The sequence below is a fragment of the Panthera pardus genome, unplaced genomic scaffold (genome assembly GCF_024362965.1).
Source record: "Panthera pardus isolate Hobbes unplaced genomic scaffold, ASM2436296v1 HiC_scaffold_11, whole genome shotgun sequence".
NCBI lineage: Eukaryota > Metazoa > Chordata > Mammalia > Carnivora > Felidae > Panthera > Panthera pardus.
Window position 1 is genome coordinate 22,616,079 of NW_026526666.1, and position 17,486 is coordinate 22,633,564.

Genomic DNA, 17,486 nt, shown 5'->3' on the forward strand with positions numbered 1-17,486 from the left:
CACTTTCCAAAATACTGTTAAAGCAAATTTTATTATCCCTACTTAAGTAAATATTTTTCAGCATTTTCACACATATTACTAAGGAATATATACAGTAAAGCATATTTCTAAAGACTATACACAGTAAAGCATGCTTTAAATCTCTGTATGTTTCTTATTATATGATTTTATGAAATATTTAGGATTGCTTGGTTTGTTTCTTTTCCCTTGTTCATTATGATTTGGATGTTTCTAGTTTGTTATAATGGGAAGTTTATAAGCAAAATATTACTGCATCATAGGGCATCATTCTTTTTTTTAAGTATTATTTGATTTGATTTGATTTGATTTTATAGAGAGAGCATGAGCAGGGGAGAGAGGGAGAGAGAGAGAGAGAGGGAAAGAGAGAGAGAGAGAGAGAGAGAGAGAGAGAGAGAGAGAGAGAGAATCTTAAGCAGGTCCCACGCTTAACACAGAGCCTGATGTGGGGCTCAGTCCCACAACCTTGTGATCATGACCTGAGCTGAAATTAAAAATCAGCGGCTCAACCAACTGAACCACCCAGGTGCCCCAGGGCATTGTTCTTTGTACGGACTTTATTCTGGCGGTCAGCACAGTGGATACTGTCACGGGATCTCACTTTAAAGTATCTTTATAGTCAACTACAATACTGGTCTTGGGCCTGATGCACTGAATATTTTAATTCAAAAGCACATTTGGGAACTTTGCAAGTATGAAGAGACATTTCCATATCCGTATCAAATACTTTTCTCTACTTTAAACGGGAAAACTTATTACAGCAGATAAAGAGAATGGTTTGGTTAAATAAAATGAGTACATCTTAGCCTAGATTCCAGGGGAGTAGAGATGAAGACTTACCATTTAGGTTTCCATGCTGGGCCATGATGGTTGGAAGGAGAGTTTATGTGCATTAACATTTTATTGAGTTCCATTTTCTTTCATTTCTCTGCGTCTCCTAAATTTCTTCTTTTGCTAACATTTACTTGTATGACTCATGAAATGCTGGGAAGATGTAAAGAAAAAGCTTTTTATTATTTGCTTTTAGAATTTTTAGACAAAGGGAGAACTAAGGTCTTGTCTCATTGCCATTTGTATACACATAGAGTTTTGCTATGTGCAGGTTTGTGTGCATGAACCTTTTATAATCTTATATAATATTTCAAAAATTAAAAGGATAGCCATGCATCTGATACTGGAAAATTATTTGATCCTGCACAACTTTCCTGGTGACTTCCTACACAACCGCCAATGATTATGTAAAGATTTAGCAAACAAACAATCCTGAAATGTAGAACTAAGAAGAAAGCTGTCTGATTATTATAATAGAACTATATGGCTTTTTAATAAATGAACTGTTTGGGAAATATTCTTTTGGTATAATTTTTTTTTTATTTTTTTATTTTTTTAAAAAAATTTTTTAACGTTTATTTATTTTTGAGACAGAGAGAGACAGAGCATGAACAGGGGAGGGTCAGAGAGAGAGGGAGACACAGAATCTGAAACGGGCTCCGGGCTCTGAGCTGTCAGCACAGAGCCCGATGCGGGGCTCGAACTCACAGACCGTGAGATCATGACCTGAGCCGAAGTCAGCCGCTTAGCCGACTGAGCCACCCAGGTGCCCCTCTTTTGGTATAATTTTAAAATACCTGACGGAATTTTATTTCCCCAAATTATAAAAGAATAAATCTCTTTCACATTGGTACCACATCCTCAAAGGCTGTAGCTGTAAGTTTAATTGAAAATGATGCCAAGGAATGTATTTTGCCTATGCTACCTGAGGAGAAAAATAAGTTTTGGTTCTAATGACCAATGGCATTGAATGTGGAATATTTTTTAATTTGAATAAATTGTCAAGTTCTTCACAAAAGGGGACAAAAATTCTGTAAATACTTAATTTTATACCTTCAGATAACCAAAGCAAATAAATTTTAATGCTGTGAAGATAATTGAAAAATTATAATTTTGTTTGCATTATTATTTACTAAATTGCCCAAAATTTGATAAACTAAATTCCAACCATAAAAGATAAGGTGGGACTAAGTTACTAGCTGTTAAGTGGCTTTTTAAGATGTTTTTGTGAAAGCAGTGTAGAGATTAATCTGAAACATTCTTCTTTACTTAAGATTTTCCATGACATTTAAATGAAAACTAATGCTGTTGGATTTTACTGCTAAATGGCATCTCCAGCAGAGTTAATATCAGTCCGAATGGGTTTAAGAGGCATAATCAAAGGGAGACAACTGCTTTGCTTTATGTTTGTAAGGTGTGAAATATTTTCAAAATAGGGAAAAATAAAGATTGCTAACATTAGTTGAAGGTGAGAGACTGAGCCCTCTCCAGAGAAACGTGTCTCCTTTTTAAAAATCACATTATCCAAACACAGTCTTAGAATATATCTTCTTCTTTTATCTTATAAACCTGCCATGCATAAAACTGTAGCCAGTGGTAGACAGCTCAATATGTTAAATAACTTAACTCTCCCACCACTCCAGAAAGCAAAGAACTGGAGAGAAGTGGAAGTGGAGGGAACCATATGTTTGTAAGTGTATTTTATAGTTTCTAAAATATTTCCATGTTGGTTTATTGTAAACTGAAATACAAAAACAAAACAAAACAAAAACAAAAAACCCCAAAGAGTTAAAATGGTTTGTTTTCTTCCTCAGGTATTTATACATTTGGGCTATTTGCTACAGATATCTTTGTAAATGCTGGGCAAGTAGTTACCGGGAATCTGGCTCCACATTTTCTTGCCCTGTGTAAGCCCAACTATACAGCACTTGGATGTCAGCAGTATACACAGTTCATCAGCGGGGAAGAGGCCTGCACGGGCAACCCAGATCTCATCATGAGAGCAAGGAAAACGTTTCCATCCAAAGAAGCAGCTCTCAGTGTCTATGCAGCTATGTATCTGACAGTAAGTAAGGATTATTAACCAGTCTTAGTCTGTCCTTCTGTTAATTCTCCCAATGAAGAAATTATTTTTCTCTGCCATAATGGAAGTCACATTAACAGCTTTCTGTAGGCCATTTAATTTATTTTTAATAATAGCTGTTTGTACTGTGGATAAAATTAAGTCAGTTGACTCTCATGAGATTATGTGTGGGTAGTGGTTGCATTAAAAAATATAGCCATTAGCATTTCTATTTGCGAATATGTTTGTCTTTATGTTAAATAGGGTTTAATGGAAACAAATTTGTCCCATAGCAGTCCCCATAATCTTGCAATAGCCCAATTAAGAAAACTACCCAGGCCTCTCAGCTGCCTACTCAAGCTCTAATATTCTCTGGTGGTGGTGGGGAAGGGAGCACTCTTTTTTTAGAAAGATTTTTTTGTTTCATTATTGGTAACTCTGTCATCATAATATCTCAACCAGTGTTTTAATATGTTCTCACAGAACTAGCCAAAATGTCCTTATAAATTATTTTTTCCTTTATTCTTGAGTCTTTGCCCTCATTTTAGTAGTGAGAGCCAGGCCCCTGGTGTAGCTATCTGGGACCTCTAGGTGGAAGTAAGTGGTGATGGTCGAGTGCTTTACTGAGACGCAGGAGCAGAAACAAGGGGAACCTTGGCAGGTAGCTCTTGGCCCCTGCATTCCTGCCATCAGCCTTTTCCTCCATCACCACGATCTGCCTTGCAGCTATGGAGCTGGGCTCCAGAAAGCGTGCTCTGTAGGCTTTTCCATGGCTACAGTAAGAGGTTCAGAGAATTTAAATGCCTTCAGGGGTTCTCCTTTCTAATGGTGCCCATAGCTACTTTCTTCTGATTTTAGCTCATTGACAGGAGATCACAAACAAAATTTGAAACCAAATTTTATCACTGCTAATGACTTGAAAAAACTCAGACTTATTTTTACCCTCAAAGAGGTATTTGATTATGGAAATATCTCTGATATTCTTAATGCAATCATGCCTGCTTATCTCTAAAAACAAACAAAGAGCCAAGCAGTAAAATACCCCATGACACCTCTACTTGAGATTGGAAATAAAATTACTAAATAAGCAACAATTTAGGAGGGGAAATTTAGCATTGTACATAACATTTGCAGTGGCAGGGTAATTTTGGAGGCCATGAATGTATGCATTTTAACATTTCTAAAGTTTTCAGGCCAAGCTAATTCTATCCCTCACAGCCTGGACTTTTTAAAAAATCCCATCAAACAGGATTTTATAGAGTTAAAGATCAAATCCCATCCTATCCATTTTCTCTTCCACTGTCTTCTGACTTCTGTACAGTTTGTTAGTTACAACTCCCTTTTTCCCCTCTCGGTGTGCTCCCAACTCCGTTCCTTTAATTTCCCCTGATTTCTTTATTCCATCAGCTTTACTTTCTGTTTCCCATTCTCAGGTACTTCTAGACTTGATATGAAATCTGTTAATCCATGCATATTCTTTCCTATGCTAACCTGCTTGATGACATGTTACACCTCTTTTAGAATATGAAGCATTCAGCCTTAAAATGCAGATTTAAAACTTGAGTGAATCAGAAGTCAGAAAATAGTTTTCATTCATTGTCATCACGTCTAAATCTGACACTGGTATTTGTATCTGAGTATGAATTGCAAATGTACCTGCATATACATATGTGATCAAACCAATGGCTTGAGACAAATTCTAGAAGACTCTCTGAATCCAAACAAATCCTGTTACATTATTTTAGCACTTAATAGATGGTAGATTTTGCTGTATAACCAGCATTTGCAAATGGTGGCAAATGTGCTAGTATTGTAAATACTTGATCTTTTTGTTCTGCCAAAATTGTGTTTTCAAAGGCATTGCTTTTAGGACAAGGCATTATCTTTTTAAGTACTGGCGAAATCTTAATATCTTACCTTGCCTCTAGTCAGCTGGCATGTATTTTAGCAACTTCTTAGATATACATACATATATATATATATATATATATATATATATATATGTATAATAGATACATAATTATCTGTATAGTATATAATAATTATTATTATAGAAAATATTCATTGAGAATTTGTTATGTATCAAGCACCAAGTGCTTCACTTTTACTAATTCATTTAATGTATTACTAATTCTTACTGATGTCTTAAAATTTATTCTTTATTGTAACTACTATTTAGGTAATGATTGATTATTGGTACTAATTTTTTGAATCCTCATAAAAACTCCTTGAAGTATGTGGCATTATTATGCCCATTTTATAGATGAGGACACTCAGAAAGTGAAGTAACTCGTCCATATCCATAGAACCACACACTTTCCTGGCTACAATGATTCCGAGTATTCCAGAGAAGGAATCACTGAATCATACTAGCCCTAACGTATGCATGATCAGCTGAATTTCCTCCTGCTGCCACATAATCTCAGCATCCATCAAGGTTATGGTTGAGGGTTCAGATGGTAGATATGTTTAGAGAAAAAACATTTAACAACACTGCAACTCTTGGAAATCTTCTAACATTAAAACGTGGTTCAGACTAAAAGTCAGGATTCCTACTTGTAATTACATTGAAGGGTACCTCTGTATTTTTAACAATAGATTCTGTTCTCTACTAACTCCTTTTCTCTCTTCCCTACACCCATTTATGAGTATGTGAGTGTGGGTGGCTGCCATGGCAACTCTGAATATAACTCCTGCTGCAAATGTAGGCATTACAGTCAGGTTTTGCTGTTATATTTGATCCCATATACATATATATTTCTTCCCAGTTTCACTAGAGACACCTTGGGAAAACTTTATAATAGAAGTGTCGGGGTATTTTGAGCTAATACAGTCTCGTGAAATGCTTGCCAGAATTTTGATGAGTAGGTATATAGGAGAAAATAGCCATATAATCAGTATTTTCTGTGGAAACAGGCTTATTGCTGTATTTAGATATATGTTTGTTTAATGTTGTGTAAGTGTGGTAAACATATGTACATACATAATAAAAATAAATAAGCCATATTATGAAGTATATGAATAAGAACTGAGAAATATTTTTCTGATGTTTCTCTTTGTGGATTAGTAAATAAAATTAAGGAACTTGAAGTCCCCTTTAGCATTCGACTTTAATTAAGGCTTTTGGGGATAATTTGATAACAGAGTTGTTCTCTTTTGCTTTACTGAGAACTTTCAGGGGAAAAAAATCCCTATGCCTATTTTTGCAAATGTTGTTGGTTTCCCAGGAAAACATTCTGAAGGTTATTTAACCCTCAACCATTACATTTATAATTCAGTGTTAAGTCACATTAGAATAATATTTAAATTTAGCTTTGTGTTATTCATTTCATATGAAGTGAGCAGTTTTTCTAATTGTAAAATGAACTTCAAAGTTGAGAATGAGAAACAGTGTTTCATGACTTTCCAGTTGATCTTATAAATCAGTGACAGGAAGACATAAAATGATCTCCTTAGGTTACTTCCAATTATGACCTTATATTGACTCTCTGAAAAAAGAAAGAAAGAAAGAAAGAAAGAAAGAAAGAAAGAAAGAAAGAAAGAAAGAGGAAAGGAAGAAAATGAAGAAGGGAAGAAAGAGAGGAAGAGAGGGAGGAAGAAAGAAAGAAGAAAGGAAAGGAAAAAGGAAAGGAAGAAAATGAAGAAGGGAAGAGGGAGAGGGAGAGAAGGAGCAAGAAAGAGGAAAGGAAAGGAAAAAGGAAAGGAAAGAGGGAAGAAAGAAAGAGGGAGGGAGGGAGGAAGGAAGGAAGGAAGGAAGGAAGGGGTCAGCTACACTTGTTGGCCTGTTATTATTTTTGGTTGTGAACAAACCACCCTTCAAAACAAGAATTTGCTGTCCTCAGGATCCTGTGGGTTTTACTGGTCCTTAGAACCTTGCTTCTCTCATGTGTTGTGTTCAGCTAGGGGTAGATGGGGATGGGACAGCTCAATACCTGGGCCTCTCTCATTCTCAAGAGATTTTCTCCGAGAGGATCTGAGAGCAGCCTTCCAAGAGAGCAGAGACCTGAGCTACAGGGCGTCTTGAAGCTTGTGCTCCAAAACTTGTTCACCATCCCCATCTCTGGACTCTGTTGGTCCAAGCAAATCCACAAGGCCAGCCCAGATTGATGGGAGCAGAGAAACAGACTCCACCTATAAATGGGAGGTGCAGTACAATCAGACTGTAAAGAAGTTGATGTACTAGCAAAAGAGGAATTTGTGGATATTAAACAACTCACTGCAGTCTTTTCCCAGAATATTAGCGGAAAGCTCTGAAGTATCATTACCCCCCACCTTGTTGGTGTCCAGTCTTTGGCATCTACATGCTCTTGCTGCCCACACAGCCACCTTTTATAATAATCTCATGAGGTCCCATGTGCACATGGGCAGCCACAGGCTGCCAAGACGAGGGTTAAATAAACACGACCCACTGGTATCTGTTTGGCCTTCGTTTAGTAATATTTTACCTAATCTGTGTAGGGGCATGAACAGCTCCTCAGTGTGGGGTACAGGAATTTGGGGGATTCATGGCAGTTTTCCTGCAGCCTTTGATTTCATGAGACTGGTCAGGGATTGTGTTTGAAGGCGAAACATCAAAGTGGGTGGAAGGTAAAGCTCTGGGCTGCCCTCATGTATTTGCCTTCAGTGACTGATGAGATCTGGCTGCTATCACAAGGCCATTCCTCTAAATCTTCCCTGCTCAGAAGTAATTTAACGCTGAAGTGTGTACGATCCCTGTGCTCTAGATTTCAAATGAGCAAATCTGTGGTCTACTAGATAATATATTAAAAGGTATTTAGTGGGCACTCGCTCATAAAGTGACTGCTATACTATTACTGTGACTACTGTTGCCGGGACCACTGGTATTAGTCGATGGACAATTTTTTCCTGTCAGCCTTCAGCCAAGTGTCATAGGGGATGGGGAGGTTACCAAAGACATCTGCAAAGTACCCATTTAGTTCCAATGTTTTCGTTACCATGGCCCCCTTTTATAATTTACCTTCTTCTACCACACTCCTCCATGAACTTTATATTTCTAAATCTTCTGTCTAATATGATGCTTTCCCATCTCAACTTAGGCCCAGATATTATTTTAAAAAAAATTTTAATGTTTATTTTTGAGAGAGAAAGAAGGAGTGCAAACAGAGGAGGGGCAGAGAGAGAGGCAGACACAGAATACAAAGCAGGCTCCAGGCTCTGAGCTGTCAGCCCAGAGCTGGATGCGGGGCCGAACTCACCAACCGTGAGATCATGGCCTGAGCCAAGGTCAGACGCCTAACTAACTGAGCCACTCATGCACGCGTAGGCCTAGATATTAAACAGTGGCCCATGATAAAAAATATATAATAATGCTGTTTTGAAATTGTACACATACAATTATTAAAATGGCACACATACAGCTATTAAATATAAAGCAGTAAATGATTAAAGACGCCTGGATACTCTGCATCTTTACCTTAGTTTTATCTGGCTTCTGTAAGTGCCACTATAACTGGGTATTCTGGGATTGACTAATCACTTTATAATGGTTTCTGGTTCCCCAGTCACATCCCAGAAGTCCCTGTGTCTTCCACAATGTATCAGAACCAGTAAGCAGCATGAGATCACCATTGCTGCCAACTGACTTAATACAGTTCCGGCCAACAGCAAAGAGTACTGACATTTTAGTTAGTGCCTGTGGGTGGGCTTCTTTTGGGTAAATATACTATTCTATTAAGCTCTTACAAATATTGAAAAGTATGTCATAGAATTCCGTTAATATGTCTGGGGCTTCCTAGGTGCTCACCAACTCCAGGTTCGGGATTTCTGGCAGCACTAGCACATTCTATTTAGGAAAACAGGACTTACTCGTATAGGACAATATCAGACAGAGTCAGCCCTGTGTTATGACTTTTGTAGGCCCTAGGCACTTGTGTTTTCAGGACCTCCTCTGCCATTGAAAATATGTATATGCTTTACAACCTCATTGCTATAAAAACAAATTAATAACGTATATTAAATATTTTCTTCAACCTGAATGTTCACTTTTCCTTCTGATTTTAAAGGAAATTATAACAGTTTTATTGGTCCCTACAAGTATCTGGGATCTAAGTTCCATGCCTACTGGATAAGTTTTCCCTAGAGATAGTGCATAATAAAGTTCTAGATGGAATATGAATGTTAGTGTATCTGGTGATGACGGTGAGAGCCATTCAGTATCCAGGAAGGAAAAGATCACCGTGGACAAGTACCATCGGGGAGTGCTTCAGTGGGAAGTGGCACTTGGCCTGGGTCTTGAAGATGAATATGATTTGAATAGGTAAAGAAGAAGCATTCCAGAGATGGGGACAATGAAAGCAAAGACAGCAAGCAAGAAACAGCAGATACAATTAGGAACTAGTGAGGGGAAACCTCAGATGGGGAGTATATATGGGATTTAAGGATTAGCAAGAATAAATAAATCAGAAAGTCACTGTAAACCAACTTGAGGCTTAACATTTGGGTTAATAAGTAAGACGGGGTTGAAAACTGACATTACGGCAGTGCTTCTGAATTATTTTACTTAATTCAATTCCATAAATATATATGGAATACCTATAACGCATTAAGCCTGAACATACTGATATCAACTCCTTCTGAAGCTTAAAATGGTCCGATAGAGCATAAAGAGGGAATTAAAAGGGAGAGAAACTAAAAGTAAAGGGAATGTTATAAGGAGATTGTCAAAGAATCTCAGATACGAAATAAGGATTTAAAGATTGACAGCCCAGTGCTGATGAGACCAGAGTCAGATGAAATGAAGTGAGATGAAATGAAATTCCTAGTTTCTGAGAAATGGAATGAGCTTGGGCACCATGAGCTGCCATCAGCCTGAGCCACGGCAGACTGAGTATAGCTTTGAGTAGTTGGGAATCCCTAAGCATTTTCTCTTAGAGCACAGGAATAGGAAAGCCGGACCTAGACCCACAACCAGTGCTCCTGTATGCATTGCAGGGTTTACACACCGTCACCGCTTACTTCGATGCTTTGGCTAAACTTAGCCAAATCCCTGGGCCCGAGTTTAGTACTGTGTCCTGCTCTTAGATTTCAGCCCTCAGTCCTCCGGCTTCCATTTATGAGAAAGTAACAGTCTAGCCTCATCCTAAGTACTTTTTTTTTATAGGCCTTAGTCTTCACAGTGGCTGGAATGAAAGTATGGCTGTCTTCATTCTACAGGTAACAAAACTGAAGATGCAAGAGGCTAATTAGCTTGCCCAAGGTTATATAGCTAGTATTTGCTAGAACCAGAAATACAATGCAGGCCAGTATTGACTCCAAAGCCAGTATTTGGTCTTTTATATCACACTACTTCCTGGCATGTGCCCCAGTGAAAAGGAAGCAGCCTCATGCCCAGTCATGAAGAAAACTGGCCAATTGATTTTTTTAAAATGTTTATTTATTTATTTTGAGAGAGAGAGAGAGAGAGGGAGAGAGAGACAGAGAGCATGAGCAAAGGAGGGGAAGAGAGAGAGGGAGAGAGAATCCTAAGGAGGCTCTGTGCTGTCAGTACGGATCTCACAAACCATGAGATCATGACCAGAGCCAAAATCAAGAGTTGGATGCTCAACCGATTGAGCCACCCAGGCACCCCTAGTCCATTGATTTTAATTGAACATCACACGATATGAATTAGGAAGGTTGTTGAAAAACTGTACTCCATAAATTCCTGTCCCATGTCCTATTTTCCAGATAGCCAAATTGCTCAAACCCTAAAAGTAATATAAATGGTCATGATTATTGGATTTTAATTGTACTTTTGATTGTAAGTGTTTTATTTTTATGATTCTTAATTTTTAATATTCTATGTTCTACACATCATTTGTGATGCTAAAGAACTTTAATTGCTTTTGAAATGACAACTTTTATGTTACGTTTTACTTCTTTACGATGTACAGTAATTGGATACATAATAACCTAACCAGCATTGGCAGTGCTTAATGCTCATTAGACCTCCGTGGTAGGCACTATCGCTTTGACGGGGTCCAACAGAACCCAGTTTAACAATGGGGAGCTCTACATGTGTGGTCAAGCATTGCATCTCTTTCATGCCCAATAACACGCCCATACCCATTTTTTAAAAGATGCATCAAGCTTTGCTGCAGAAGGCATGGCCTTGCTCCTGAGCTCCAGGAGCCAACACGGTGATTCTCATAGCTTTGGACTGTATGCTTTCTGCCTCGACATCTCAAGCACCATAGAACCTGTGGATCCTGTGGCCCAAGTAGCAGGGCTGCTTGCCCTACAGCCTGTACTTGTTGTAGAGCCCTTTTCTTCTCCAGGCCCCACTTAGAGCTGGCAGCTTTTCATGTCATCCGGTATATAGGCCAGAACAATATTCATAGGTATGAGATGTGTTTCCCCAAGAACACGTAGTGATCTGAGGGTGTTGTGCTTCCTTTTTTGCGGTAGTGGTACAAGATGCAATAATTTGTCTTTTGCTTTGAGGGGATGTTTAGCATATCCCTGGCCAATGGATCCCTAAAAATTTTACTGATGTCCCAGGCCCCTGAATCTTACAGGGTTTATCTCCCAAGATCTGGAATGCGTGTATCTTTCCAAGACCTCCAGTGTGCTGACCATCTTTTATCTTGCTTGATCAGCATGATATCTTTGATGCAAAGAATCAATACGATGGTCTCTTCAGACTATGATCTGGCAAAGAGCAGGAGAGTTAATGCATAGGACTGACATACACCATGATGTAAAACTTTGCCTGTTCTATGTGAATGTGAACTGTTTCTCATCCTGTTTCTTTTTTTTTTTTTTTAATTTTTTTAATGTTTATTTATTTTTGAAGGAGAGAGAGAGACAGAGAGTGAGTTGGGGAAGAGCAGAGAGAGGGAGACACAGAATCCAAAGCAGGCTCCAGGCTCTGCTCTGTCAGCACAGAGCCTGATGCGGGACTCGAACTCACAAACTGTGAGATCATGACCTGAGCCAAAGTCAGACGCTCAACCAACTGAGCCACCCAGTCGCCCCTCTCATTCTTTTTCTTGAACAAGATAGAAAATAATGCATTTGACAAGTCAGTGGTCACTACTACTTAGCTAAGATTCAGGAGACTGTAGTTTTTCTCCAGGATTTGTCCAGCCTGGTTAATTAAATGGAGGTATGATAAGAACCACTACCCCTACATTCTTGAGATCCTAAGAGGTAGATAAATCTCCACCATCCCCCCTTCCTTAATGCAGTATTGTTTTTGATTCACTATCTTGGCAGGAGTGGGGATATAGTTTCATAAGCTTCCTATTAAATTCCCCCAATAGTCTACCTGCCAAGGGGAAAATGTCCACTAGATGTGTTCACAGACCTAGTAGACTTTGGCCCAGGTTCACTTACTACCTAGTCCCCATGGGACCTTGAAGCAGGGAGCCATGATGATGCTAATTCAGGTCTCCAGGCAATCAGTGTCCCCTTAGACTTTTTGTTCAATAGTCCTCAAAATGCCTGGATATTCTCCTCCCCCCAATATGTAGTCACCTGAATAAATGGTCATAGGTCCTTTTGGGGAAGGACTGGGAAAATCATTACAATACATACTTTCTGTAGTGTTATAGGGTCCTTCCCTCTAGGGACCTGCTGCCTCTTCAGTCAGTGAGTTTCATTCCAGTTTGGTAACTGCACAAAGGATTGAAACTTTTATTGGGGCATCCACTTTCAGCTCTGCATTCTTGTCATCTTGTGGGTATGTATTGAGTAGTCTTCTGGGCTCCTTATCTATTTTGCCTCTAGGGCACACTATGTTCTATAAATCATCTCCAAAACTTTCTGCAGGTCAAGTCACCTTGCCTGTCACTCAGGGCCTTATGCATTGTTATGATAATTGAGACACAGCCCCCTAACCCCTACCACTGCTCCTACGATTAAGCACTGGTCACTGGCTTCTGTTTCTTCAGGCATTCCATGGTCTGCATGGATATAAAGGACCCAGCTCTGTGGTAACCTCCCCTACCAACGACACTGGCTTATGGAGGAGAGGCACCCCTCAACTCCTGCACCCTGCTACTGCCCCTCTCACTAGCACATTCCTTGTGCCTCAGTGAATGGTACATCCATGAGGTCCTCCCATGGTACATCATCCTCTGGTGGGTCCTTGAGGCTCATGTTACATGTCCATTCCAGCAATGTCACTTCTCAGAGCCTTTTAATTCCTTCTTCCACTGTCTGCCGAAGCAATTCAGGCATGTCAGCTTCATCGAGAAAAAGTAATCATTTTCTCCAAGCTTTTAGGAACCTGCGCAGCAAGGAGTTTTTACTGTTCCCCAGGGGCCTTGCAAGAGTATTAAATCCCATATCCCCAGGGAGAGTGTCCTCATGTCCACAAACTCTCCCTTATCCTGTTTCTGTTTCAGCATCCTTGATAAAGCACCTTCAAAATCCCACCACGTAGGTCTCCCCTGACTCCAACTGGTATGCGCTGGCTAATTCTTGCAGCAGTTTTGGGGCAGAGTCGCTTTCTTTCCTTATTCCGTTTATCACATCCTGGCAACTAAGCCCCAGTGGTTGGCCTGGCAGCCAGGAAAAGAGGTGGGAGCAGATCATGAGCGGACCCCTATTGCACTGGGGGAAAGAGGCTTCTCACTTCCCCACTCGAAAGTCCCTGGTATGGGTGGGGCTGGGAGGAGTGCTAGCCCTGAATAGGTGGGGGGTGGTAGCCACGTCTGAAGGCTCTGAGCGTTTAGAGGAATCTGATGAACCAAAATATTCATGTACATCCACTCAGATTTCCCCATCCCCATGTCAAGGTGTTAGATTTTTCTAACTAGAGTCCTGACCTTGGTATAATGGACCTGCCTTAGCTGAGCAGTCAGTGATATTTGAAGGTCCCTTGACTCTTAGTTAGTAAGTGATAAGTTTGGACTTCAGCTTTTTTTACTCTGAAACTCCAGAAACAAGAGCTTTTTTTCTAAGTTCCCAAAGAGGAACTCTGGCCATCACACTCAGTTTTCATTTGTTCGTTAACTCTCCTCAGCTTTTCATTTTTCTTCTGTAGGGTGCCAACACAACTTAGTAAGAGTTGGCCAATTTCATTATCCCTCTAGTTAGTCATTGTTTCCATGGACTTCTCAGCTTCCCATGTCATTGGCCTGGTTAAGTCATTCCTCCCAGTTAGGGTGGCCAGCCATCAGACTTCATACTTCCAGTGCTAAAATCAGGAAAGTTTAGTGTAAACCAGGTTAAGTTGATTACAGTGTCTCCACCAGAACATTCTTCCAAGTCACTATTGGTGGGTTTTAGCAGTTGGATTGTTACCCAGTGCCTCCATATACTTCACAAGATGGGGTCCTCATTTCCAGCAAGGACATGTCCCTAAACCCCATCTTATCACCTGTTTTCTTAGATCATCCCAATTCTTAGGATCCTCCACAAAGTGGAAGGCTAAGATAGAATTAGGAGCAGTATTAGAAATACAATTAGGAAGTTACGATTTATGGGAAGCTTGGAGGGAGGTAACACTTGTAAAAGATAGAACCTCTCTGAGAAGTGAGATTGGAGAGGGGGAGTCTCAGAGTGTGGTGCATATCTGGCAAAGTCTCAACCAATCTTCACCAGAGGTTGCTCATTGGAAAAGCCTCATGTTGGGCATACATGGCCAAACCTTAGTACCCCTGCTGTGCTCCATCACTGGTTGGGGGCTGGCCAGAGAGATTGTGGCCTCTGCTCAAGCACTGTGAACTACACGTGGACATTCTCAGCTCACTGCCCTCCCTACAGCAGAATGGCTGGCTCTTTCCTGAAGAAAGAGGAGAGCAACTTACCTCAGTGGCTTGCCGCACTGCCTCCATCTTGTTCTCAGAGAGGTTCTATAAGCTAATGCACAGCAAGGGGTTACTACTGTGATGCATTATCTTCCGTGATTTTCTCTGTGCCAAAAATATTTTGAGTGCCTTAACATATAGGAAAAAAATTATGGCACTGTAATTTCAGTCATCAGCTCCCCCACCCCTAAATTGAAGATATAGTTTAAATCAAGGAGATTTCTTGGCACCTTTTCCGCCATCTTACAAAAGAAGTTACCTTCTCCTGTGAACACAGTCTGCTTTGAGCCATTTGTTTATTTATGCCATCTAAAGAAAACCTTGGAACGGGAACAAAGTATTTCAAATAGCAAGGAGAAATCCCTCTATAATAATATAGAAATTTAGAATATAAAAATAACTATTATTACTGAATGCTTACTGTGCTAAGCACTTTACATACATATATTTATTGCTTTCTCTCCTTTGTCAAACATATTAATCAGGCATCTTTCTATACATAAAAATGTATGCTATTGGAATAGTTTATGTACAATGTAGGGAAATGTGATTTCCTTAGACTTGCTAAAATTTCCACTATCAAAGAACAAAATCAACAACCACACAAAAACCTTCCATTAATTTGAGCCACCATTCCATTTCTGAAAGAAACTTCTAGAAAGATTAGTTTATATTTCTTCACCTTATCAACCAGTTTCAACATGGGTTTTGTTCACCCACCACCCCTCTGCCTGCCGCCACATACACTCTAATAATACTACTCCTTAGACTTCATCCACAGTGATCTTATCAAAAGGCTCTTCAGGGCTTTGTCTTGCTGACTGTCTCAACAACATGGAGACTCTAGCTCACACCCACCTATCCCAACTTTTCTCTTGTAAGACTTTGAGAACGTTATGTCCCAATTTGCTTCTTCCTTTATTAAGTGCTTTATTGCAATGTTAGAAGACCATCTACCAGTATTTACCAAGTCTCTGTTCTTGACCTTTTCTTCCTTCTGTTATCCTTCCCAAGTGCGAGCTCATTCATTAACCCCTCCATGTCTTCAGGCGAACCCCAAACTCCTTCACTGGTCTTAACATCTCTTCTGAACTCCAGACTGTTCCTAACTTGAACAGATCCATGTGGTGTTCCATCAGCTCTTTACACTCAACGTTTCAGAAACCAAAATCATAATCATAATCTTGCCATTGCTCCAAATGTGCTCCTGCTTTTGTCTCTTCTGATTTGATTATTGGCATTCCTACCTTCCCAGTTACCTAAGCCTGAAATCTCTGAGTCACCCTCAACCTCTCCCACTTCAACACCCCCACATCCAGATGCCTGATTAATTCTGTTGGTCCCACATTTGGAATATCTTTCAAATCCAAACTCTTCTCCACCCTGCCCCCCATACTCCTACTGTTTGAATTTGGCTCTTTTGTGTCATCTTGCCTTGACTGTTGCAGGAGCCTCCCAGATAGGCTTCCTGAGAAAATCCTACTCTCATCCGTCCATACTACATTCTGCCCCTGGAGTCAACACTCCTAAAGCATGAGTGTTAAGCAAGTCTCTCTTTGCATAAAAGCTTTCTGTAGCCTGCCCTCACCAGCCCTTCAAGGGTCACACTCTTACATGTGGCAGATGAGGCCCTCTTGGTCCTGGCTAAAATTTATCTTTTCCTATGGTATGTACTGAATTGCGTTTCTTGCCCCACTCCCCAATTCCCTACCCACCAACTTCGTACGTTGAACCCCTAACCTCCAATTGATGGTATTTGGGGAGGGAGTCTTTGGGAAGTAATTAGATGTCTATGAGGTGATGAGGGTGGGGTCCTCATGATAGGATTAAATGCCTTTATAAGAAAAGATAGCAGAGAGCAAGCTGTCTATTTCTCTTGGCCATGTAAAGACACAGCATGAAGGCAGCCATCGGTAAACCAGGAATAAGTCTCTCACCAGAACCTGACCATGTTTGCCCCTGATCTCAGACTTCCTGCCTCCAGAATTGTGGGAAATAAATACCTGTTGTTGAAGCCACCTAGTCTGTGGTATTTTGTTATGGTAGCTTGAGCTCAGACACCTCTCTTATTTCATAATCCCTCTTTTTTTTTTAATGTTTATTTATTTTTAGAGAGAGAGAGAGAGAGAGGGAGAGAGAGAACTGAGGAGAGGCAGAGAGAGAGAGAGAGGCAGAGAGAAAGAATCCAGAGCCCAACGTGGGGCTTGAAGTCATGAACTGTGGGATCATGACCTGAGCCGAGATCAAGAGTTGGATGCTTAACCAACTGAGCCACCCAGGTACCTCCATAATCCCTTTTTTCATGAGTTTAGTTCTCAGTTCATGGGAACTCCATTCACACTGGACCATTACCAGACACGAACCACAATAGTTTCATCTACTCCAGTACTTTTGCTATTCTCTCCATCCACAGTATTTCCAGTACCTGCAGATACCAGTCTGGTCAAAATTCTATTCACCTGTTATGTATTTGTCAAAATTCTCTACTATAAATAATAGAAAGCGAGTCTGGCTTTAGACAAAATGAAGTGAAAGGGCAGGCTTAGAATCGAGGTTCAGAGAATGAGCAGGAGCTGATGGGGTCTGAGCAGCCAGAACCGCAGTCAGAATCAGACCGCAGGAAGGGTGTGGGGAGGATACGCTGCTCTGACCGCAGGACCACGGACAGTCCCACTCCTGCACCTCTTGATGCCTCCGCCAGCACGGCTGCCAGTGGAGCGGATGTTTCACTTTATCTACTCTCTGTGTGACTTGCAGGCATGTCTGGTTGACTGTGTGTGCATCATGTGCTAGCAGCAGCTGCTTGCCAGGGCTTGGAA

The 17,486-nt window shown here is 40.3% G+C and overlaps 1 protein-coding gene across 3 annotated transcripts in view; it reads left to right on the forward strand.

The window, feature by feature from the left end:
- Window positions 1-17,486, forward strand: part of PLPPR5 (phospholipid phosphatase related 5) — a 124,572-nt gene that overhangs the window by 43,939 nt on the left and 63,147 nt on the right. For all 3 annotated transcript variants that reach the window (XM_019457598.2, XM_019457596.2, XM_019457597.2), the window contains one exon: window positions 2,664-2,914. In XM_019457598.2, coding sequence (XP_019313143.1) covers window positions 2,664-2,914 — 251 coding nt within the window. The remainder of the gene's footprint in view (window positions 1-2,663; window positions 2,915-17,486) is intronic.